Source organism: Natator depressus, chromosome 4 (assembly GCF_965152275.1).
Source record: "Natator depressus isolate rNatDep1 chromosome 4, rNatDep2.hap1, whole genome shotgun sequence".
Lineage (NCBI taxonomy): Eukaryota > Metazoa > Chordata > Testudines > Cheloniidae > Natator > Natator depressus.
Genome location: NC_134237.1, coordinates 55,840,563 through 55,865,451, shown reverse-complemented (window position 1 = coordinate 55,865,451; position 24,889 = coordinate 55,840,563). Strand labels below are relative to the sequence as shown.

At 39.3% G+C, this 24,889-nt stretch overlaps 1 protein-coding gene and 1 long non-coding RNA gene across 2 annotated transcripts in view; one reads left to right on the top strand and one right to left on the bottom strand.

The window, feature by feature from the left end:
* Window positions 1-8,473, bottom strand: part of EDNRA (endothelin receptor type A) — a 38,426-nt gene extending 29,953 nt beyond the window's left edge. Inside the window, exons 1-2 of the mRNA XM_074950964.1 lie at window positions 8,267-8,473; window positions 4,654-5,133 (exon numbers count right to left, since the gene is read on the bottom strand). Coding sequence (XP_074807065.1) covers window positions 4,654-5,055 — 402 coding nt within the window. The 5' untranslated portion in view covers window positions 5,056-5,133; window positions 8,267-8,473. The remainder of the gene's footprint in view (window positions 1-4,653; window positions 5,134-8,266) is intronic.
* Window positions 1-24,889, top strand: part of LOC141986462 (uncharacterized) — a 180,274-nt gene that overhangs the window by 9,617 nt on the left and 145,768 nt on the right. The window lies entirely within an intron of this gene.

The window sequence follows — 24,889 nt, the reverse complement described above, 5'->3', positions numbered from 1 at the left end:
CCATATTTTACATGTTATGTTCACGGCTCCAGCAATTTTTTACAAAAAATAGTGATAGGTTTTTTTTATTCCCTTGCTGGATTCAAGTAACTCTCATGGACTTGTAGGCATCGGGAAGGGATCCCTTTGCAGGGAGATTTGGGCCCCAGCAGTGTAAACACAATAGAAATTTGATTAAAAACAAAACTAAAAGTTGTCTTAAGACCAGTGTTTCAGTCTGTTATGGCTCAGGCAAATTAGTGAATATTGCTAATGTCTAGAACATTTTTGTAAATCCTTAGGGAGAAGCAGTCATGAGGAAAAGAGGTTATAGGGTAATAGTAGTTGGAGTCAAAAAAGTCCTAGAAGATATTTGAGTCCATCTTCCTGACAAGGCAGGTTTAGAAAATAACTTAAATATAAAGGACCAGATCCTTAGCTGATATATGGCTCCACTATGTCTGTTTGCAGTATTGCTTCACATTCAATTAGTTCAAACTGCGAATTACAGGAAGGATCTCAATTGGTAATATAGTGGTAGACTCTTCAAGAAGAGATAAAGGTTCAGATTGTGAGAGTAAATCCCATAATTTATTTCCTGGAAACCACTTTCTGGCATTTTGATTAGGTTTATGGAAAAATATACCCAAGTTCTGAATATATTCTTCACTTTTTATGATTGTGTGTGACTGGCAATTAGTAAATTTGCTGTATTTGAAATTTACATTTTATGACTATAATACATTTAGGTTAATTTATATTTTCATGATTTCATATACCTTATAAATGCAAAGAAACACAAAAGAAACAGATTTTGATACAGCAAACAATAATGAAATAACCTGCCCATAGAGGAAGCTTATTCTTAGACCCAGTCAGTTAGTGTATGGTTTATGTCTTGAAAATTTCTATCTCTTATATATTTTTATCCTGTTACCTAACTGTGGAAGTCTTATTATCTAGATAAATGTTTGCACTCTGATGTCCAGGAAAGTTTGTCTGGCTAAACAGTGCGGGATCTATAACTTACAAAACATTTGAAATCATTTATACATAAACAATTGTGTTATATTAATTTGTAATGGAAACAATTAATACTATCGACAGCAGAAAACCGTTCTGGTGCCTCCAACTCAAACTGGTATGGCTTTGCTGAAGTTTATATGGCTCAGCATGAAGCTGACTTCTGAAATATAGACGCTTAAAATTTAGATCAAAACTGAGTGCAGAAAACCTTTCAACTGGTGTTTGACCCACGAGGAAGAAAGCAAACTTTGTTTCTCTGAATTCTGATTTTTCATTAAAAACCAGTCACATCCATTTCCAAGTTCCAATAATATTTTCAGCAGGTCCCAAAGAAGATGCCATGAGTTGCAGCTGTCAGAATGCAGTTAAATGCTGCTGTGGATTTTAGGATTCCTGTATGTCCTAAAGACAGAGCGTATTTTAAACTAAATTATAAAGTAGAACATTATTTTTAGAAGTAGTTACTATTTAAAAACAACTCTGCCTTTGACTAGTAATATCACCATGTGTTTTTTAAGTCATGGAATGGTTTATATTAAAAATGTACTATAATAACATTAACATTTGTTAGGGGAATTGCCAAGGTGCTCAGTTCTAATAAAAGCTTCTCAGCCAACTGACAGTACACTTCAGGGATAGAAATATATAATATATTATATTTCAAAAACTTGTTCAGGTTGCAAAGTCAAGCACTCAAAAATTAAGAAGTAGGAGAATTTACTTTAATGCAACTTTAATTCTGCTCCCTGTGTGTATGAATTGAACACTGGTTGAAATCCTAGCTCCAGAAAAGTAAATAGCAAAACTCCCACTGACTTCAGTGCGGCCAGGATTTCAACTACAGTCTTTAATTACATGATTATATACTATTTTTTCCACAGTGCCAAAAGGGTATTTTGATAGGGTGAGCAAGGACCATTTTGTTTGTATTCTGTGTGGCTGCTTTAGAATGATGCATGAGATACAGCAGGGCCAGCAAGCATGCATAGTGCCAGTGGAATATTCAGAGATATAGGGCGGGTAATATCTTTTATTGGACCAACTTCTGTTGGTGAGAGAGACAGGCTTTCAAGCCAGAGAGAGCTCATCTCAGGTCTGAAGAGGAGCTCTGTGTGGCTCAAAAGCTAGTCTCTCTCACCAACAGAAGTTGGTCCAATAAAAGATATTACCTCACCCACCTTGTCCCTCCAATATCCTGGAACTGACATGGCTACACCTACACTGCACACAATAATGGAATATTTAGAAAGTTAATGAACAAATCTCTAACAGGTTCTACGATGCATCTAAAAACGACAACTTTCTCTAGCTTGTAGCTTGACTACATTTCAATCGATTTTCATAAAACCGGCAAAATGTCCTCTGATCCAGGACTATCCTCCTCCCAAATTTCAAGTTCATGCTCTAAGTCAAGGAGGCGCTAGAGCTCCTTAAAAAATAGCTTGAGGAAAATTTTTAATATTATCAAAATTACCTCTAAACTCATTCTCAAAACACCTGTACCACTTCTGCTGAAACTTTCCAGTAAAATTCCATCTCAGGCAAAAGCAGAACATAGAAAATATTCCAAGATGCACCATGGCAGTTCAACCAGAGAAAGACTAGAGATCATATAGGATGTAGTCCAGCCCATGGAGAAGAATGGGAGCATGAGGCACCTGAATTACATCTCCCATAAGGCACTAAAGCAGCTCAGGCAGATGTATATTAATGTCAAACTGACCCAAATCTAAACCTTTAGAGTCTATTCGATAAGCTAAAATATTTTGATTTGGGTCAGCTCAGCCTGAAACAAAATATTTCATTTTGATTTTCCCAATGGAAAATTGAACATTTTTGGAAAAGTTAAAATTTTGCCACAGAAGATTTCGATTTTTCAGAATTTGTACTTTCCATTGAAAAACAATTTTAATGGAAAATTTTCATCCACTGTAGTTGCTACCAGCTTCTAATACAACGCATGTATTTTTATGACCACAACTTTGGCTTGATTCTGATTTCACTGGTTTAAAACCAGGGTAATGCTATTAACTTAATAAGCTTTAATCTATACCAGTGTAAGTGAGATCAGAAACAGGCCCTGTGTTTTATTTCATACATATACACATATATTTGATTAGTTTTATAAAAAAACAAAGTAGAATTTCTTATAGCCTTGTGGTATGTACAACTGTATTATAGTTCTGCCCCTAATTATAATTCATAGTATACATTTCTAGAGAGAGAGATTTTCAAAATCTGAGCTATTTTCTTTTTATTTTAAAACCCATTTTTAAGCCCTAATAGGCAAACATTTACTATATATTTTATGAATGAGAAAAGATATATATGTGAGTGTGAATGAAATCAGAAATTTACCAAAAATCTTTGGAGGTTAAATTGTTTATTTTATAACAGTGGTTTTCAACCTATGGTTTATGGACACTTGGGGGTTCACAGACTATGTCTAAGAGGTCCGTGAAAGGTTGTTGTTATCATAGAACAGTGGTTTTCAACCTGTGGTCGGCAGACCCCTGGGGGTCTGCAGGCTATGTCTGAGATTTCCAAAGGGGCCCACACTTCCATTCAAAAGTTTTTAGGGGTCCACAAATGAAAAAGAGGTTGAAAGCCACTATTTTATAATATTATGCCTTGTTTGAGGTCCTAGGGAAAGAATAGTCATAATAATCTCAGCAGTGTGTTTGCTTTCCAGACTCACAAGGCTAAAGTGAGAAAAACTTTACAAACATATTTCAAGGGTTTCTAAAACACATTCAGGCAAGTTTCAAGATCAGCCAAATATTTTGATCCCCATGAAAATAACCAAGGTACAATCCTGTTCTTATTCACATCAACAGCAGCTATATTAGGTCCCACAGGAGTCTTTTGCTTAATTAAAAAAAAAATGTGTCTTTTAAAATCTATTTCTAATTGTAGTTCTGTCCTTCCAACCCACAGCATATATCAGTGAAGTCTAGACCTCTTTGGGCCCAATATAATCATATGATATAATCATGCAAGTTTATGGTCAAATTTGGGCCAGTAAATGTACAATTCAATATAAAAAGAAGCCTTTTATGGGTTTGCTTATTATATATTAAATCAAGGCTGCACTGCGTAATTTAGTTACATTTAAAAGAATTGTTTATAATCCTTCATGTATTTTGACAAATCCAGCTGCCAAACAGTACTTAAACACTATTCTGATGTATAAGTGGCCTTAACAATCATAAACTGATTTGAGCCTCTGCCATGACTGAATGTTAAATTCAAGCCCTACCACTCAACTCTATTGACATTCTGGAAGGGCTAATAAATCATCACATAAAGACTGTGTAAATCATGGGAAATATTTTCTGTATAAACAAAGGAAGACTAGGATATGTTCCCCAAATGGTAGCTATCAATCTGATCCATAAAGAGAACAGCCGTCTTTTCAAAAGCTGCTCTCTTCATTTGTTTAATTCTGTCCTCAGCTAGTTGTCTGAAGGACACCATCCAAAATCTAAAAATGATGTCTTGACGTTTGCTTTTGAACATAGACTGAGTTACATTTCCCTTTCCTTTATAATTAATAAATAGAAAAGCAGTAATTAGAAACAAACACACTGATACGTTGTCACCCTGTTAAAGAACAGCAGTTAAAGTGTACCCGTTGCTGCTTCCTACCTTATATACATTGATAGGAATATCAATGACAATATAGATAAGATCTCCTAGTGCCAGGCTAGCTATCAGCGCATTGGGGCCATTCCTCATACACTTGTTCTGGTAAATGATCCTCAGCAAAGTTGCATTCCCAACCAATCCAACGATGAAAATAATACAAGCTATCACTGTGTTAACGTATTTGAAAGTGTCAACAATTTTAGTCCGTTGGGAGCAATAGTTTGTTTTGTTGGGTACCATGGGTCGGCTAGTAGTAAGGAGTAAGCTGGGCTCTATTCCAGAGTACGTGGTCAAATAGTTTCCAGAATCACTCAGATTGGTGTAATATCTGTCAGAACTGTCGCTGAGGACACATCCAGTGACAAGCAGTAGCAAGGAGACTCTTAAACAAAAGGTTTCCATGCTAAAGTCTTGAATAGCAGGCACATTCAATGAAATAGTTCTTTCAATATTTCAGTATGATCCTTCTCACTTCTTCACCTATATGGAGAAACAAAACATAAACAAAACACAGATTAACAATTATCTTATTTCTCATTTCAAAAGAAGTGCTTGTTCAGCTTGTTTTTTATACTAGTTAAGCTATCTTGAATAATAGATTACAAAATGAGACAGAAAATCCCCATGGCATCTGAGGGGTAGTGCTAAAGGAATCCTGCCATATCACAAAAGTGTGTAGGAGTATTTGTCTATATAAGGGATAAAGCATTCCAGACAACAAGTGATGGATAAGAGTTTTGTCACAAGACTTAAGCTTCCCAGTCGAGTAAATCAGCATGGGGTGTCTTGGCAGCATTACTGATACTTTAATCAAAAGAAAATTTAAATTTTTCCATAGCTGGAGTTCTGCTAAATAACAAAGCCACAACCCTAAATTCATAAATTCTATTTAAGGCCAGAATGTATTGTTATTATTATTTGTTTTAATATTTGTTGGTTTACTGCAAAAATGATGCTATAGACCTATTTTTCTTTGCCATAATAATTAGCTGGCTTTTCAAATTTAAAAGCCCTGAATATATCATTTTCAAATCCAGTTCATGAATAAGTAGTTCATTTAGTGCCAGATCCAAAGCCCTCAGAAGTAAATGGAGAGACTCATATTGACTTCAGTAGGCTTTGGATCAGGCCCTTAATGCTTTTAAATCTGCTACATATACTAGTAGGCTAGTAGAAATTTATCCTGGATATTTCAGAATTCCAATGCAGCTCATGTTCAGATGTTAATGGTAGATAAGTTAATTATAATTGTATAAAAAGCAAACATGATAGATATTGCATACTAAATACTTGGCATGACATCCCAAGGAATAACCCATGAAATCTGCTGCTTTTAAAGGGCACATCAGAAGTAGGACATTCTTCCACCACAAGTGTGACCCTGAGTAACAGAAAAGTCTGTGGCCTATTTACTGCAGTGGAGGATGGTTATCATCAATATTAGTAATGCTGCATCATGCTTCAGGTCATAGAGACCACTCTGGGATTCTCTTTTGTGAAGTTTAGTGCACACTCTCAAGCCCCAAAGATTTTTTCCCCTTCCCTTCAGCTCAGTGTGACAAACTATCACAAGACATCTCTGTGTGAACTAGGATAAAGTCAAGGGCAGTGCTGAGCCAAACTGGAGATTTGAAAGTCCAGTGCTGCGTAATATTACTAGGAGAACTGGAATGAAGGATTTGCAGAGGTACTTTTAAGTTAATTAATTCCAGTATATGTGGAGATTCCTCTCCTATTTTTCCCTAAAGGATTATTAAACAGAATAACAGAGAAGAATTTACAGTAGAAGGCAACGAGAGTTCACTGACACCGGGCATTTGGGCACTATCATAATACAAATATTTAGTGCTACTGCCTACTATGCTCTTCCATTCCAGTAGGTGGTATGTAAAGAGTCTTGAGTGTGTAACAGGAGCATACACATCCCTAATGTCTGTATGCGTGTATTTTGCATAGAGTATGCCTGTGTTTGTCCTCAGTGGTACACATTCTGACCTGCTTCAGTGGTGTAGCTAAAATCACAATCCAGCTCACTATCTTAGTCTATGTATATGATCATAAACCCAACTAACTGGTATCTGTCTAAGATGTTTATTTTAAAAATGCTTGTTCTACTGATGTCTCAGGACCACTAGCACTACTTTGCACTGGTTTAGTGCTTTCAGTTTAGGATTCTAACGCACTTCATAATAATTTTACAACCACAATTTTACAAATGGGGAAAACTAAGTCACTGAGAATTGCAGCGTCTTGTCCTGTTCATACAGTAAATCAGTGATACAGCCAGGTAGAGAATCCAGATTTTCTAATACCTAGTCCTTTGCTTAAACCATGCCACTAACCTTCTCTTTCTCAGTTTATGAACTTTTTATGTGCAGATTTGATATATTACTTATATCCCACATAAATGTGATGTCAACATGGTAGTCATATAAACAACATGATGAATGATGTACAGAATACCCAAGACCCCAAGAAGAAACTTTTCCTGAAGAGGTAGCAAAATCAAAATAAAAAAAATTCCCATATACTAATTCCAAGAACATGGATTCATGATATACATATTCCAAGATATGGAGTCACTGACAAATCCTCCACTACTGTGTGCGTATTTTCAGAGTGCCTGTATGATGTGTAAGAGCAGTGCAAAAGCACCCCACTGCATGCAATATAATAATACTTGTGTTAACTGTCTGTGAGACTACAATATAATAGCCCATTGTATTTACGTAATCTCAGTATCGAGAATAGCTAAGGAATTTCTGTGCATCTACAGGCCATATGCATGTGGTGTCAGTGTGTCACTAACACAATGACAGGTTTCAGAGTAGCAGCCGTGTTAGTCTGTATTCGCAAAAAGAAAAGGAGTACTTGTGGCACCTTAGTACACTTCGTACTACAGCTCACTTCATCGGATGCACGAAAGCTTATGCTCAAATAAATTGGTTAGTCTCTAAGGTGCCACTAGTACTCCTTTTCTTTTTACTAACACAATGGTACACAAAATTTCTTACAACCAGCATGGGACGCTGAGAATAAAACTCCTAACTTCCCAGCAACAAATATCCTGCTAGGGAGAGTAAAGCCAGGACAGTCCCCATGTCAAGATTTTCAAAACCAAACCGGGCAGTTTGAAATGAATTGTTTAATTGATTAAACACTATTGAGATTTGTAAACATGTAATTCATTAAATTAAAAAGGCCAAAAGACACATGAGGTTTAAAATGGAATCTAATAAACTTAACTAGGACAGAAGTTTCAAAGCAATTACAATAAAAAGTACTGAAAAAAATAATTTTCTCCTAGTTAGATCTCACTAAACAAAGTGTAGTTGGTTGTGGGATATCTGCCCTTTTCCCTTCTTCCAACACAAAAGAAAACACCCTCCCTTCTAGCACTGTCAAAAGATCAATTCCAAAATGCAAGTGGCAAAGCATTACCATCCACAACTCCCATTCAGTACTGGGTATCTGTTATGCTCTATACATTTTAAACTTTTTAAAAAAATATTTATTGCAAAGGTAAAATAAGATTCCTGATAACTAACACACACTTTTATCATCATCACCCAATCCCTTTCTGAATTGTTAAGGATAAGTGCTAAAACCATACCATGAAGCTCCCTTGGCTCTCTTCCAGGGACCATACAGCTGCTTCTGCCCCCAATTCCGTGCATAGAAGACTGCAAACTCACTCCAAGTGTAGTTCAGGCTGCTGCTGAGAATTTCCTCAGTGTGGCTTCTTCTGGGGAAGCCTTACCAAATCCTTTCTCAATGTGACTGGGTGGGATTGGAAATCTCCACCTCCGCTGTATCAGCAAGAGAGAGAGAGAGAGAGAGACAGAGATGTCAGAACGTCCCCTCTTTCTGTCCCCTCCCCCATTTAACCCCCCCCTCCAAACCTTCAGCCCAGACTGAGACCCTGCCAATGTTAAACACAAAGGCTGCTTCCCGGGCACAAGGGAACAGTGAGTTGTTTAACCATTTCCTCCCTGAAATGGAGTTAACCTAATATGCTGGGTTCATTTAAGCAATAGATCATAGAAATCCACTACAGTAGCTTTTTGCTAAAGAAGCCCAGACAGTCCATTGAAACACTGGACAAAAGAGCGAAATAGGAGGCATAAGACAGATAAGCACAGTGGGAAAACATTGGCTCTTGAAGATTTCCATAACCTTTGCTTTGTAATTTCCCATTTGTTATGATTAAAAGACTTTTACAAGAGAGTGACTAAAATATGATTTGTAAAGTGTTAAAAAACCTGAATCCAGAAAGTCAGATTGCCCAGAGGCAGAATTCTCCAAACTGTGGTCCATGGATAGCTTGGTGGTCACATGTTGCTATATCTCCTCCTCCCGATTTCCAAAGGCTAAACATTAAAAAAGTCAGTGAAAATACATTATATTTCCTAATATTGCTGTGTTTCCTAATATTTCCTGGTATTATTCTTCCAGGTGAGCAATATCTTGTGTAGGTGAAGTTGCCTCAGAGATGTTAAGCATTTGTGAATGGGAGGGTGTACTGTCCATGGAATTGCAGATGAGAGGGGAGGTGTCCATGAGACAGTCGCTCTATTCAAATGAAATCCATGCTCTCAAAAGTTTGAGAAGCCCCACCTTATGGTCATGAACCTTCTTCACTCTGAGAAAAGTATGATTATCTCACCGAAGGCACCTGTCTCCACTCATAGGGCCTTCGGCACAGTAAAAAATTTGGGCTAGGATAAGTGTCGTATTAAAGCAGTCGAGGAATGCAAGCACACTACAACCCAGGGCTCTGTGGGTATGGCTACACAACAACAAAAACAAAACCCCTCGGCTGGCCCATTGCCGGCAACTTGGGCTCATGGGGCTTGGGCTGTGGGGCTGTTTCATTGCTGTATAGACTTCTGGGCATGGGCTGGAACCTGAGCTCTGGGACTCTCCCACTGCACAGAGACATAGAGTCTGAGCCCTAGCCCGAGCCCGGACTACACAGAAATGAAACAGCCCCGCAGCCCGAGCTTGAGTCGGCTGTCGTGGACAAGCCATGGTTTTTTCTTTGCTTTGTAGACATACCCTATCTGGTCCAGACCCCACCTGTGGTTGGTATGGCAAGAGCAGAGGGGCCCACTTCTCTCTCAGAGAAACGGAGGTGTCAGGGCCTTTCTCCAACCCCCATGAATGGCAGCAGAGGCCCATGTCTTTTTGGGAGAGCAAAGGTCCTCTTTTCTCCAGTAGAGAGGCAGAGGAAGCGGAAATTGATAGTCTGGTCCTTACCCCAGCAGTTGAAGTGCACCTGATTGTGTAGGTAGGAAGGTCCTTCCCAGAATGTTCTTCTGGGATGGTGCTGATAGTGCCTCCCCATCCCAACCTGAACACCCTGAGCAGTAGGTCTTGGAGTTAACACCCCCATTTAAATTAATAGGGCAGTTTACTCCTCTTGGAGCTATTGTTTCAGGCTCTCTGCAGACTCATGCAGATGTCACAGTATCAGTTACATTTTAGTTTATGTTTTCAAACTTTTCTTTTAAACCACGAGAGCTGGAAACATTTTTAAAATGAGAACTCAGATTTTGATGTAACCACATGACTCCGAGAGCCTGGGTCTAGGCAAAGGCCTGTAGTGCCCATGTTTTCATCCGGCTCTGGCTGAGATGATCTGATACTCCATGAAAGCTAACCAGTGTTGTCTTTGACCCCTGGCTGAAGCATTTTAAGATCTTCATTTCAAGAGCTAATTTTGGCTTCCCAAGTGGTTACATCAGAGGAATAGCTTTATAAACTTTTGTGAATTCCTTCTTGAGCACTGAAAGACAGCCCTGCTCAATTTGATGTCAACATTTGCAGTTCTAAAAGATTAGGAACAGATTAGGAAGAATGGATCAAGATGGTGGAGCCACACAGTCTGCAGAACGTGGAGATTTGGTAACCAGGTCATATGAGAAATTCATTTACACTTGCTCTGAGTATTGGATAGTAAATTTTCAGAAACTGAAATTTCTCTAAAATACTCTTTTAGACCAACTAAGTGAAAAGATTGATAGATTTCAAAATCGGCTAACAGCAGTGGGAAAAAGAGCTGTGGCATCTGAATCAAGTCCAAATGACAGGCACTTTTATGTATCTCCTAGAAAACCAGCTCACTTACTTGATGAGTAAGAACACTGACTATCTTAAAAGAAACAAAATCCCTTGTTTAGAAACTCTTCAGAAGCCTGAAATTTGAAAAGTCAAGCAGAAAAGCTTAACTCAACATATCTTAAGGTATGTTTTATATTAAATTAATGCCGGTATGTAATTAAACTGGAAATATTGTTTGTTTAAATGAAAGATATTTAAATAATTCATATTTATTAGTTTTATTGTACATACTTAGAGTCACTGATATGTTTTTATTAGGAATCATCTCGTGCAAAAATTGTATTGACAATTATTGATGATCCAGACTGAGTGCAGTCTGCACTTTCCATGTAATCAACAGACTATGTATTCATTAAGGAGTACCATTTATATCTTTCTCATAGACTCTCTAAACAGTCTCAACATCCTGTTCCTTTCCTATGGCCTATTGATCCTTATGCCTAACTTGCTGAATAGGAGTAAACTTGAATTTCTGCTGTCATTCAAGCCCACATCTTACCTTACTGATTTATAACTAATCCAATCAATTTGGAAGGTTCAAACAACACACTCCAAATTATGCCATGTTTAATTATATGTATTGAATATTAAACAAAATAAAAAAAATTCATAGTACTTGTAAAGCTCTCTCCTACAAATTACAATAAAAATATAAAAAGAGAAAAGAGAGAGAGGGCTGTTATCGTAGGACATAATTCTATTATTGCCAGTCAGCCTATCTAGTGTTAACTATGCAGTATGACAATATTAATGTATGGTTAATAATGGTTCTGTGTTCTTTAATGACTGGACCTTTGTTCTGTCTTTAATCGCGACAGTTTACCCTCAGCAGGGTTGTGTATTTAGTTTTAATGTATATAAAATCTGGTTTAATTTAGAAGTTTCATATAATTAGTTAACCAATTACCTGCTAGTTTACCAATGGACAAGGCTCTTAAGTTTTTGTTTTTACCGAAAAATTCCCGACGTTTACAAAAGTTATTTGCTTTTCACCAGTTTTCACCTGAATTTTGAGTACATGTACTCAAGTACATGAAATTACTGCTTATATCAAGAAAATAGAATAGATTACAGTAGATAGATGTGTTTATGCTAATAAATTAGTTTAATTGTAAATGTGAGGCTGTCTGTAAAGTGAGGAAATGTAGTGGAAGGTACACACATGCAGGCATATGGCAAAAACAACTCCCCAGACCCAGCTTCCCTGTGCTGCAAGGAGAGATGGCAGCTTGGTAACTTGGGCAGACCCTATGGGAGACCAGGGGGATTCCCCCATACCCAGCTCTCCCTCCTCCACCACATCCCACCCCCCGGAAAGGGAGATAGCTGCTTGGTGACATGGGCAACCCAGGTTATCAAATTGCCATCTCTCCTTCTGGAATGGGTAGCAGAGTCAGAAGTACTCTTTCTTTTCCCTGTTTGTTGCTTTTCATCTGTTCTCCCATCCCCCAATACTGACCTTGATATTTGCCCAGAAACTCTGAGTTGATTTTTTGTAGTGTTTTTCATCCATTTTTTATTTTTTGTAATCAAGACATGGAAAATTTTAAATTAAATAAAAACCGAAAATGAAGGGCCTTACCTATGAAAGGTACCCTACAAAGTAAAACAACATTAAGCAAAATGCAATCTGCCATAGATGCTGAGAAGGTATTCTATACGGTTCTTTGGGCCTACATTCTTTTAGTACTAGAGAAATTTTGGCCTTTGTTATCTGTAAGTCTCTGTATGCATTCCTTTATTTGAACAGATCCTGATTAGAGAGTTTCTCCTGAAAAAGTGGCACAATGCAGGAATGTTCTCTCACCTCTCCTGAACCACTTGCAATAGCTTTAAGAGATTCAGCGCATCATAACATTCATGATGACATAATTATTGGCTGTGCTGATAGACATCCTATTATATTTCAGTGAAACACAAGCTTTCATTCTATACCTTAAATAATTCTTAAAGGCGTACAGGACTATGTTTTGAGAGCTGAATGCGATTGACCTTTCAATGAGATGCTAAGTACTTTCTTATGCTGATGGTCCCCTGAGGAATTCAGGTGTCAAAGGGGCACAACTTTCACCCAGTTTAACTAAACTAATAATGCCAAACCTGCAACCCCTTTTATAAACTTGCCCTTCAAAGGTGGCATAATTTATCATTATCTATGTTTGGATGAGTTAACTGGATTAAAATGTATGTTACCTGGGTACTCTAGTACCCACAAGTCTTTCTAGTACTGCTACCTGGTTGGTATAAAAAAAGGAGTAGATAAAATGAATATGCTACAATTTTTATAGCTTGAAAAGTGCCCCCAAATCCATTTGCTGAGGTTCAAAATAAAGAAAACATACAAAGATACTAACACCCTCCCTGTCATTGCAATCTGGACAACTGTGATTTAAGATGTTTGGAACAGGTTGGATTTTACAGAAACTCAAAACAGCCCTCCAGGGCAAAACACTGAAACAGCTTGTTACTCTTATTCTTTCCAACTTGATTTATGACAGATACTAGTCTCCCTCAGGAGATCAGACAAAATCCTATCCGAGGGACCATTCTGCAAATATGGAGAAAAATAATTGGTTACCTTGGTGTAGTGCCAGAACTCACAGTGGCTTCCTGGGTGTATGGGCTGTCAGGTTTTCCTCCAGGACCAGATGATGCTAGCTTTAAAAGATGAGATGCCAAAGGTCTGTGAATCATTGGAGATATTTTCCATGGCATAACACTAACAGAACTTTGTACAGCTCAGAATAAAATTTAATCTACCTTCTTGAGCTTTCTCTGCGTATCTACAAGTTAGCCAGTGGTTCTCAACCTATTTACCATTTTGGGCCACATCCAATACTACCTATATTGCCCTCAGGATGTCACATGGGTCGCAGCTCTGTGTTGATTGGGCCGCAAGTGGCTTGCGGGCCGCAGGTTGAGTTAGACACTTCCTAGACCAGGTTATTTAAAAAATAAACTGAACAATGAAGAAGAAGCAATTAGAAGATGGTGGCTAAACCAAGTAAGCTTCTATCTCTCCCATACAACTGCATCTCTGAGAAACACATAATGGTGTATAAGCCAAATTCTATAACCTGCACTCAAGACATTAAAATTCCTCTTAAGAATAATGAATAGCAGAAAACATTTGAAAACTCCATTGAGGTCTGTATTTGCAGCACCCCAAGCAAGTGCAGTACTTTGTGGTGCATAGACTTTAGTATTTTCCTCCATTTTTGAAGGAAAATAATCCAGATATACATTTGTTCATGTTCCTAAATGTGATTATCAACCACCCTCACTCATACGTTATATATGAAATTGCTGTAACATAAACCCATTTTGGGCACTGATCTCCACCTTTTCATATATCCAGCATGGCAACTGCCTCAAAGTTTACACCTGTGATGGGGTATACAAACCACGTACCACCAAGGAAGGGGTTAAGCAGCTGCTCTGGGCCTCGGTAGCCCCAACCCATCACACCTGGAAAAGCATGCATGGCTTGGAGGAGGAGCTTAAAAGGGGAGCAGGCCAGCTCAGTAAGGCTGCAAACTGTGGAGGTGAGCTGACCTACATTTCTGAGCTCCTGCAGCCTGAGGCCTGACTGTAGTGTGGCCAAACCCAAAGAGAAGAGACTTGGGAGTTGTAGAAGGTCTGAGAATTTATCTTTGATTTCCACTTATTTGATGTCTTTACTTTACCCATTGGAAAAGAGAGGACTGGTAGGAAGTGTGATCTAGGGAGGCAATAGTATAGCACTTTGGTAGTGCAGGATGTAGCTGCCTACACTGGGTCCTGCATCGGAACACGGTGGATAGGATTGGCCTTGGTTCTCGTACCATCCCCTAAGGTGTGCCAAAACAGAAGCAGACCCCTGATACCATGAGTCTAAGGAAGAGAAGGTCCTGAAGCCTGAAGGACAAGACACTGAGACCCTCAATTAACCCAGAAGGCTACTCTTTTCTTGAACTCTTTGTGTACCCCAAAAGGGGCAGACCTGAAAAACGTGACCTGATCGGAGGGGGCCAGGTCATGGAAGGACCAGATCTCCACAGCACCAGAGCAACTGTCAAAAAGGACATACTCTGGATCCCTGATTTTGTACTTATAACCCTCATTCTTGACCCTGTTCTTCATTAGCTGTCCACCATCCTCATTTGAATCCTGGGTCCAGTAGCTCCCTTAGGCAGGGGGAGAGGCCTTCAGATGTGGATGGGCTTGTGCCCACTCGGCTCCCAGACTTCAATAGGCGTGAACTGGGGTACCAGGAGAGAAGAGGACCTGTCACGCCCTGCGTGACCACTAGATGAGTGAACCCCTTCACAAAACCATTATTATACATTCTGGGAACCAACCTTATCTGTGGCTAGCATTGTAGGTAACGGAATATAATGTGTGAGGGAACGTGTATATTAGTAGAGATGCAAAGAATGAAATATTTTAACTGATCTAATATCATACTCATTGAAGTTTGTAAAAATCTGATTGCTTTTCATAAAATACACAGAAAATCACTGTTTCCCAGTAAGTGCTTCATTTACAGTATGGTTCCTGTAATGACATATTTATTAATCCTACTCCACCTAAATGATAAGCACAAATAAACCCTCTATTCCTGTGCCAAGTGCAGTTTATTCTCTCCCTCCTTTCATCACGTTCCCAGAGTACTACAGCCACTAATAACATTGATTTATAATTCAAAGTAAATTCTAAGGAGGACATTTTTATATTAGATCATCATAATTAGGTAGATGTTCAGAGTAGTGCCACTGAAGAATCTCCATGATGACCTTGTATGGGCTTAGGCAAAAGGCTGTGGTGGAATTTGAGGAAGGGATAGAGGATCCATGTTTACATGACATAGTAGAGCCAACACTTCATACAACTGGTTCTGGAAGAGCTGCAGCTACTATTCCAGCCCATGGATGAGAATATTAGTCAGGGGCTGAGGATGTGGAATGGGTTTTGGAGCTGTGTTGCAGCCTGTTGTGGTCTCACCATCCCAGAGCATCGCACCAAGGTGTGACACAGTATTTCAGAGACACTGCTTTGCTCTCCTCCTCAAGACTTCAGTGGTCTGGTACAGTGGTGACTAGGTCGTCCTGCCAGGTCACATTATAGTTCCACCCCTTTTGGGGTATTTATGTGCCAAACAAATAGTGTCTGGCAAATAGTGATAACCTACACAACCTCGTCTGTCCCTCCTGGGCTCCTCTTCAGCCTCACTTTTCTTCCAGAGTAATGGAGTCCCTAATCAAATCTTAAAAAAAACCCCAAAACATTTCTTCTGGTGCCCTTTGTCTTGAGCTTTTAGTCCATTTTACACTCTTCCCATTGCTCCACTCTTCTGCAGAACATCAACCTACCTGGCTACCTCCTTGGAATCTTGCCACTGTTTCAAGGCCCACAAAGAGCTAACTCCACCCCTTTCCCATAGATATCTGGCTACCTGGCTTCCATCAGGCCTTTCCCACAGAAAAAGAAGTCCAGGCCACCTCTTTCCTGGATCTACTTTTCATACAGCACTGAACTCCTTCCCTTAAAATCCTCCCTCCTGAGTCTGTCTCACCCTCGAGATGTAACAAAATGGGGCTAAAAGAGATCTTGGGCTCTTGGTTACTGTGCAGTTTATACACCCCATCACACAGCCTCACCCAGTGATCCTGATTTGGGGGTGTGTGAATTTTACCTTCCAAATCTCTTTGCACTCCACTTGTATAGAGTGTGACTTCTCCGGCTTTCTGTGAGTGAAGTGGATTTCACCCTCTATTTCAGCGGTGGGCAAATGTTTTGGCCCAAGGGCCACATTGGGGTGTGAAACTGTATGGAGGGCCAGGTAGGGAAGGCTGTGCCCCCCAAACAGCCTGGCCCCTGCCCCCTATCCACCCCCTCCCACTTCCCACCTCCTGACTGCCCCACTCAGAATCCCCGACCCATCCAATGCTCCCTGCTCCTTGTTCCCTGACTGCCCCTCCCAGGACCCCCCACCCCAAACCGCCCCCCCCAGGATCCCACCCCCATCCAACCCCCCCGCTCCCTGTCCCCTGACTGCCCCGACCTATCCACACCCCCGCCCGCTGACAGGCCCCCCGGGATTCCCATCCAACCCCCCCTGTTCCCCATCCCCAACCGCCCCAGAACCTCCGCCCCATCCAACTGCTCCTTGTCCCCTGACTGCCACCCCGAACTCCCTACCCATCCCCTCCACTGCTGCGCAGGCGTGTGCACACGCTGCCGCTGACCCCTTACCACGCCGCTCAGAGCGGCAGGAGCTCGCAGCCCCGCTGCCCGCACGGTGGCGTGTCTGCGGGGGAGGAGGGACAGCAGGGGAGGGGCCGGGGGCGAGCCTCCCTGGCCAGGAGCTCAGGGGCTGGGCAGTATAGTCCCGCAGGACAGATGTAGCCCGCGGGCCCTAGTTTGCTCACCTGTGCTCTATCTGAAAGATGTAAAGCTCCTTCAGTTTAATATACCTTATTACAGTTGTGCTAAACTTGGTTACCCATAGATTACATTATTTGTATATAAATGAAATGATTTTAGAGAAGAATGATACAATAGCTATAATAAGAAAGGAGATCACTGGCCGTTTAGCATGCAGCTTGGAGAATCGCTAACCTGAATCATTTCCTGTCTTCAATTCTGACCCTTTCTGCATCCCCCAGGAATATTTTTGCATATTTTGTTTGATATTATAGTCTAAGAATAAACTCAGGAAACAATGTCTGGGAGAGGTAGGAAGTGCTGCTCTGTGTTATAGTTTGTCAGCATCAAACCACTGGGGATATAAAACAAAATGTTACGTTTATTTTCCTCTTTAAACTTGAAAATTGTTACAGTAGTTTTTCATTTATTGGAAAAAAACTATCATAAACAGAGAGTCTCAGCATCACAAAGAATATACCATGTCAAATCATGTCCCCTCCTGCCAAACATATTTCATCCAAGATCCATGGTTTGCAGAGACGGGAGGGGATTTTGGGAAAGAATATAAGTAGTAATATCTCTATACTTTTACTCTTTGTATATTTTTGACAGGTTTCTATGCCCCCTGTTTTATTTTGTCCCACCCCCTTTTTGCCCCAAGAGTTGACTGTATGGTATCAAAGTCCCTCTTACCTGTCCCAGGAGCCCCAGGTATCATGTTTGGATATGTGCATTTTTGGTACTATTGGCCATTTTGAGGGGGAGGGATTTTTAGATTTTATTTAATTTATCCTTACTGGAATCATTAAAATAAATAAATACCTATAGATTTCATGCCTTTTCCTCATTTTAAGAGGAACATGTACTTGTTATGCATTTAGTACACATCTAAAATTATTAAAATTGTACAACGTCAACAAAGGAGAAGTGTCAATACATATATCCATGAAAGTTTTTTTTTAAAAAGCACAGAAAGGAAAAAAGGCAGAGAGAAGAGAAAAGCATCTCACCTCACAGACTGTTACTAGCCAAATGACAGAAATCCCTGTTCTTTAATCAGATGGAATTATATATCATAAAATATTAAATTGCATTACATTTCATGAAGGTTTTTCTAACCCCATGGCCTTTTGTGGAATTATTCATTGTGGTACATTAAATTGTAACTGAAAGATAAAATACCATCCAAAATGAGCATGTATGTAGATTTCTTTAGAAAACTTTTTACAAAACTTATGCAAATTTAGCACTTAGCCTTATTTGTTTTTTAATTCTGGATCAGGAATAACATTTCCTCTTTTTATACAATTCCTTTAGCAATTGTCTTGAAAAACAGATAGAGAACCTAATGTAGTTAGATGCCGAACCCTTATTCAAATTTCCCTTATTCCATTTACTCAAAGTAATGTCTTCCTTCATAACATTGCATATTTACTAGAAATTAGGCCTCTTAATTTTAGAAAAGTTTTTGAAGGACAGATAAATTAAAAGAATATTTTAGCAAAATATACAACATACGTTTTAGTAATAAAACAAAAATGGAGTATTCGGGACACCTATATTTTAGTTTTTGGGAGGCAGTAGATACATACAAAATGTTCTCCAGAAAATTCTGTATATCTTTTCTTGACTTTTTTAAATTAAAAACTGCCATTTTTTCCATATTTCTTCTGTTAAACATACAATTTTTAATCATGTCTATGAAATAAAAAACATCAAATAAAGTCTTAAAAAATAAACTATACTAAACTTTCAAAAGTTTAACATGTAAAAACAGAGTATGGGGATACGAGAGCTGACTTGGATTTTAGGGGAAACTTTGACAATGGATTGAATTTTTTTTGGTTTGACATTGTTTTGTACCCATCCTTTCATAGTTGTCATGCTATAGCATGGACAAGTGTTTGTCATGCAGAAACTCTACCAAACTTCCTGAGGCATTATTGTTTTGTCAAACTATCTAATTGCTCTTTCACAGGGTATCAGAATATATATGGAATATATAATATTCAATAAAAGCACTGGGCAGATGACCTACTTGGTGATACTTTGTAATAGTGCCTGCAAAGCAACTATTACATTTTATTTGTTTTTGTTTTATTTTTCGTCACACTGAAGGGGCCCTAAAGAATTATTTTTCCAGTTCTTATAAACAACTTTACATTATACTTTTATACAAGATGTAACTCTAGTTAATTTACAGTGTTAAATAATGTAAGACAATATACAACATACATGAGAAATTACTGAAAAAAAGAGGACTAATGGTGACTAAAGCCTTAATGCAGGTCATTAGACCTTTTATGATAACCAGTATGTCTAACAGAAGGATATGGAGAAGATGGAAGTTTTTGATTAAAAAAGAGAATTTGGGAAAAGAGGAACGGAGTGTGGGGGGATAGCCTTTACCTCTATCCTTCATGAAGTTACAAAGCTATGGCTTGTCTTTTTATTTTTATTTTTTAAATAGTAAAACCCCTGGGTAAAGGATGGCTTTTTACACTGTATCCCGGAATCTTGAATTTTCTTCACAATTTACAAATGATGAGCCTTTAGTACAGTTATCTCCTATCTTTGTATTTAGAGAAAGTTTTGTTTGGCTGGTTTTTTTGTTTGTTTGTTTTTTGCATGCTGTGCAAAATTTTAAAAACAAGCTAACACTATTTTTAAAGGTTGGTAGAATGTATCTTTTAAACATTATAATGGAATTTTTGTTTTATACCACCTCTTCCTCTTAGATTAAGATAAAATGTTGATGAGAGGTGTTGTGTATGCGTGTGAGCTGGAGGTTACAGTTTGTGCAAAATGAACCATACAATTTAAAGTTTTATACAAGTTCAGAAAAATTAATTATTCTGGGCTGCTTCACTATGATGATAAATAAAATGGAGAAAGAGTAATTGGTTTGCAGATAGTTCTATTCTTCTGCCTTTTTATTGCAAGAGAGGTGATTAACAGTCAAATAACCAAACCCAGATTAGTAAACCAGTGAATAACTTTGGAAGTGGATTGGTTTAGCTTGGTGGAGTTACCTTGTAGCTATAAAATATTGCTACAAATGTAAAACTGTTTTGTTTCGACTGTAATACAGAGCTTTTTTATCAGTCAAAAATGTCTGGGCTTGGAGATGTGCACCAGTGTGGCTCCCAGTGCTTTGCCAATGGCTTTCCACCCCATCATTCTGTTAGGTTTCATTGTAAGTCACAGCTATTCTTTTAGGGTCCAACATGTGTCTAATATACAAAAGTTGTTGCTTTTGAGGTACTTCTGTAAAATACCACTAATGTGTAATAATGAGCATATTTGTTATGTTACAGTGTTTTTCTTCCCAGTCAGAAATGTCCATTTGTGCTTTTTTGCCCTTGTATATATGCCCAATCCTCCTGATGCAAATTTGCAAAGAATATCATTTGCAATGAATAATTTGACTGACTCTATCAATTATATGCAGGGTATACTGGAAAAATGGAGCTTGCTGTGGCTACTTGTAATTCAGTCAATTGCAGTTTCTTTTGGAGACATTCTGACTCGCCTATGCTTGACTGATTTCTACTAGAAGCTTACTTGTTCAGATGATGAAATCTGTGTACAGAAGCCAAATGCTCAGACGAGCAGGACTAAGAGTCAAAAAGTTTTTGAATAGTAGAAAACTTTCTAACAGCAAGAAGCCAGGTTTTTTTTTAAAGGGCCTTGAGGTTAGGTTGGTCAGGCCGAATGGTTATTTATGATTACAGTAACTCTTCAGTGAAATACCCTAATTCATAACTATGCAGCGGAGAAAAAAACCATTCTAATGTCTCAGGATTAACAGGCTATGGAGCAAAGAGTTTAGGGATCATTAGTGTCTTTAAGGTACAGTCATGTATTGGGGGCATTAAGAAATTGCACTGCTCTAGGGAGAGCATGCTTTCTGATACACTCTTCAGGATTACCGCATATTCACCCCCAAATGGCTGACCAACTCTGTGGCCAATGTGTGAAATGGTAGGCTCCTGACAACTCATCCTCCCTACCCTTTTTAGGGTAGCTTATACCTGAGGAGGTTCATGGAGGGCTCAAGGACTGATATTGTGCCCCCCTGCTGGGCAGGCATGTAAAGGGAGGGGCTTCTTGCAGCACCCCCTCCTCCCCCCTACTCTACACTTGTGAAGCAGCTGGGCGCAATCTGGCCTGATCCTAATCCCTTCAGCCCTGATTCAGTAGCCCATCCTAATTTAAATTCATGTTTGACTTTAATCCAATTGACTTCAATGCACTTAAATTCTTTGCTGAACTAAGATGAATTTTTGTATGTACTTAAATATGCTTTTCTGAATTGGAGCCTTTGAGGGCAGTAAGAGTTTTTCTATTGAGCAGGTTTGGTTCCTTTTATCATAAAATCACAGTCCAGAAATGATCTCTCTCTCTCTCTCTCTCTAAAAAAAACAACAACCTGAGTTTTTGTTCTGTAGGGTTAGATTTTAGTGATTGTGGTCTGGATATACCAGCTAATTCAGGATGAAAGTCATAAAAGACCTGGAATATTTCCCAGTAGATAAAGCTCTTAAGTTAAAGTCTCCGGCTATGGGTGCAAAATGTTTCTTGTCACACAGAGCACAATGTGTTGACTGAGTCTATGCAAGCGATGTAGGAAAATAAATATGAATGACCTTTTAAATGTTGTGGGTTTCAATGTTTAAAATCATTATTTTCTTTTAAAAATTGTGTTTATTGGTATTTTTTTGTCTGCAGAGTATGTTAATAAGTAGACATATGCCATTGCAGATACACGTAATATGTAACAATTGTTTATTTGCAGAGTGAAATGATATAGGTTCTCTATACATTGGTCTCCTAGTTGATTTATAAAGCTTTGGTATTGTTTGGCAGTTTTACTTCTTCTCAGTCTGGCTCATTCCATTTAATTTCCGTTAATCTAGTATGTATCCCTTTCTCATCCACATAGGGACTGTTCACTAAGGATATTTTTATTATTGCTATAAAACATATTCAATCACATCAAAGAGCTGGGAGACCAAGTATGGGAATGCCTGAACACTGAAGGGGTCATGCCCCTCTCAGCTCCCACTAGTTGTGGTGGTGCCTCTGTACATCAAATCGTCTTTACTTGTTCTATATTACAGAAATACTGATACTGTAATTCCAGGCAAAAGAACCAAGAGACAGTTTCGCCATTTTATTTTTTTACTGCATCAAATCAAACATTTCCTGGATACTTGAAATTAAACTGCCATTTCATTTGGAAACCTATTAATGATATGCATTTACAATAAATAATATAAGATCAAAATTAAGGAATTATTTTGAGAACCTCCACATTGATCATGAACACCATGCAGAATTATGCTTGGTTATTTACTGTAACAGAAGTTTTATGGGTTTGGATTTTATTGACTCAATCATAATATTTTTACAGCGCAGCTATGGGCCTTTTTCCCATTGGGAGCTGCTCAGTACTGATGAAAGTCAGGCCCTGTATGGAACTAATTCACTCATCAGTACTTGGCTACATTAACAGAACAAAATGTATGTTAAGTCTTGGAACCCTCAGGATAATTGCACTTATCTTGAGGATTCTAAACTAGGGGTTGGGAGTCAAGGAGAATTGGCTCTCATTTCACTCTTCTTTTCCCTACCTCCCAGATCATCAGGAGCCTTGTTTCTCTTCCTGCTCCTTTCTCTCTAGCAAGGCCCTCTCATATCTTTTCTTGCTTCATATGTGTACCAGAAGGCCCCACAACCCCAGTTGGCTGACATCCTCACATTGTTGATCCCCATTCCCTCTGCTGAGGACCCAATGACTTTTCTCTTCCCAGTCTCTCACAGCACTGGAACTGTGCCAGTTCCGTCTGTCACAGATCCTAGAGATTACACCTTCCTGGCCACTAGGATAGCTGGGAGGGGAATCGAAGCCTGTGTCACTCTGGATCCTCAGGGTGTTTCAAGCTCCTGAAGGCTGAACGGAGTCCAGTCACTGTCCCAAATTTGAGGACCCTAGGAACAGTCTCCAGATTCAGACTTTCTATCTAGCACCACTCTTTTGCATATTGGAATCCGTCGCCCAGATGCCCTCTGGGCACAGCACTCACCCTTCAGACTTTCCAGTACTTACATGCACCCCACACCAAGAACTCCACCCAATAGGTGTGAAGCTTTAACTCTCTCAGGGGAAAACAACATTTGTGAAGCAGTCAATATGCATACACTTGTACAGTGTAACATCTTTATACTCTTTTATCCTTAATCATGTGAAGCAGAGGAGAATAGAAATGATAGGAAACAATAAAACATCCTAAATGCAATGTCCCTCAGTAGCTCATCTTTCCCTTTGGAATTCTTGGGGGACAATCTGTGTTCTGGCAGGCAGGGTCCTCTGCCCCCTTACTTACCCTGTCCTCGCAGCAACCTCCCTTATCTTAATCTGGTACAAAATGGCTCTCACTCCCAGTTCCCCCCTTTTATTAGACTGCTACTGTTCTGCCTTTTGGTGATTTTTCCACTGCTCTCCAAACCTCCTCCCTTCAGACAGGAGGAGGAAGAAGTATCTTCTCCCAGTTAGAACAAACCCATTGTCCCAAGGCGTTTAACTTGAATAGACCACCATTGAGTGGCATGGTACAATCCTGCTAAGAAGTGTTGTTGTAGCTGTGTTGGTCCCAGGATATTAGAGAGACAAGATGGGTGAGGTAATATCTTTAATCAATGGACCAACTTCTGTTGATGAAAGAGATAAATGTTTGAGCTACACGTACCTGAAGAAGCTCCATCACACCATGGGGGTAGGGTGGACCATTTTGAAGAATGCACCGCTCCTCCCCTGCTGGCATTCAAGGTCACACTGGAGAGGGTGGAGTGGCACACTCTTCAAAATGGCATGCCCCATCAAATACCAGACAAAACCAAACCATGTCTGGTTTTGTCTGGTATTTGATGGGGCATGCCATTTTGAAGAGTGTGCCACTCCACCCTCATGTCTGGTTTTGTCTGAGTACTGTACGGGGGACAAATTCTAGAAAAGCAGGACTGTCTGGTTTAATACCAGATGAATGGCCTATCTAGGTTAGGCATGATCAGTGGAGGAAAGCAAGGATATACGGAAGGTATGCATGGGAAGAAATGGGGTTCCCAGTAAGACCGCGGTAGAGTCAGTCAGGAGAGAAGAAGTGGGGTTCCTGTGGCAGGTTCTACTGAGGTTATAAACATTCTAAACAAGAGATCCAGCCTAGTCCTGCCTCCCGTTGACCAGAAACACTTTCTCCTCTGGGGGCAGTCACCTTTAGTCACTCCCCCAAAGTATTTTGAAACTGAGCAATCTTCCAAGTGTTAAACAGTTGGGAATTAGAAAGTATCTTAAGAATTAAAAGAAAATTATGGAAGACCTTTCATACTAAGGAAAATGGTTAACCATACTAGACCTAATTATACGCTCATCATTTACTTTCTATTTGGTTTTCATTCTTTTCTTGCCACAAGTGCTAATTCTCAGAAAGACTGTTTTTAAACAAGAAATCTGTTCCTTCCCAGTCTGTCTCCTCTTCTTATTTGATTCTGCAGTGAAGTCATATGAGCATGACTTTTTTAGAGGCACGAACCAATTGTGACTCCGGATGACGGCCATAGGAGCTGCTGAAGCTCAGCACTTTACAGTCAGGCTCATAATATTACATTTTTGACAGCACATCAGTTTCAGAGCAACAGAATTACA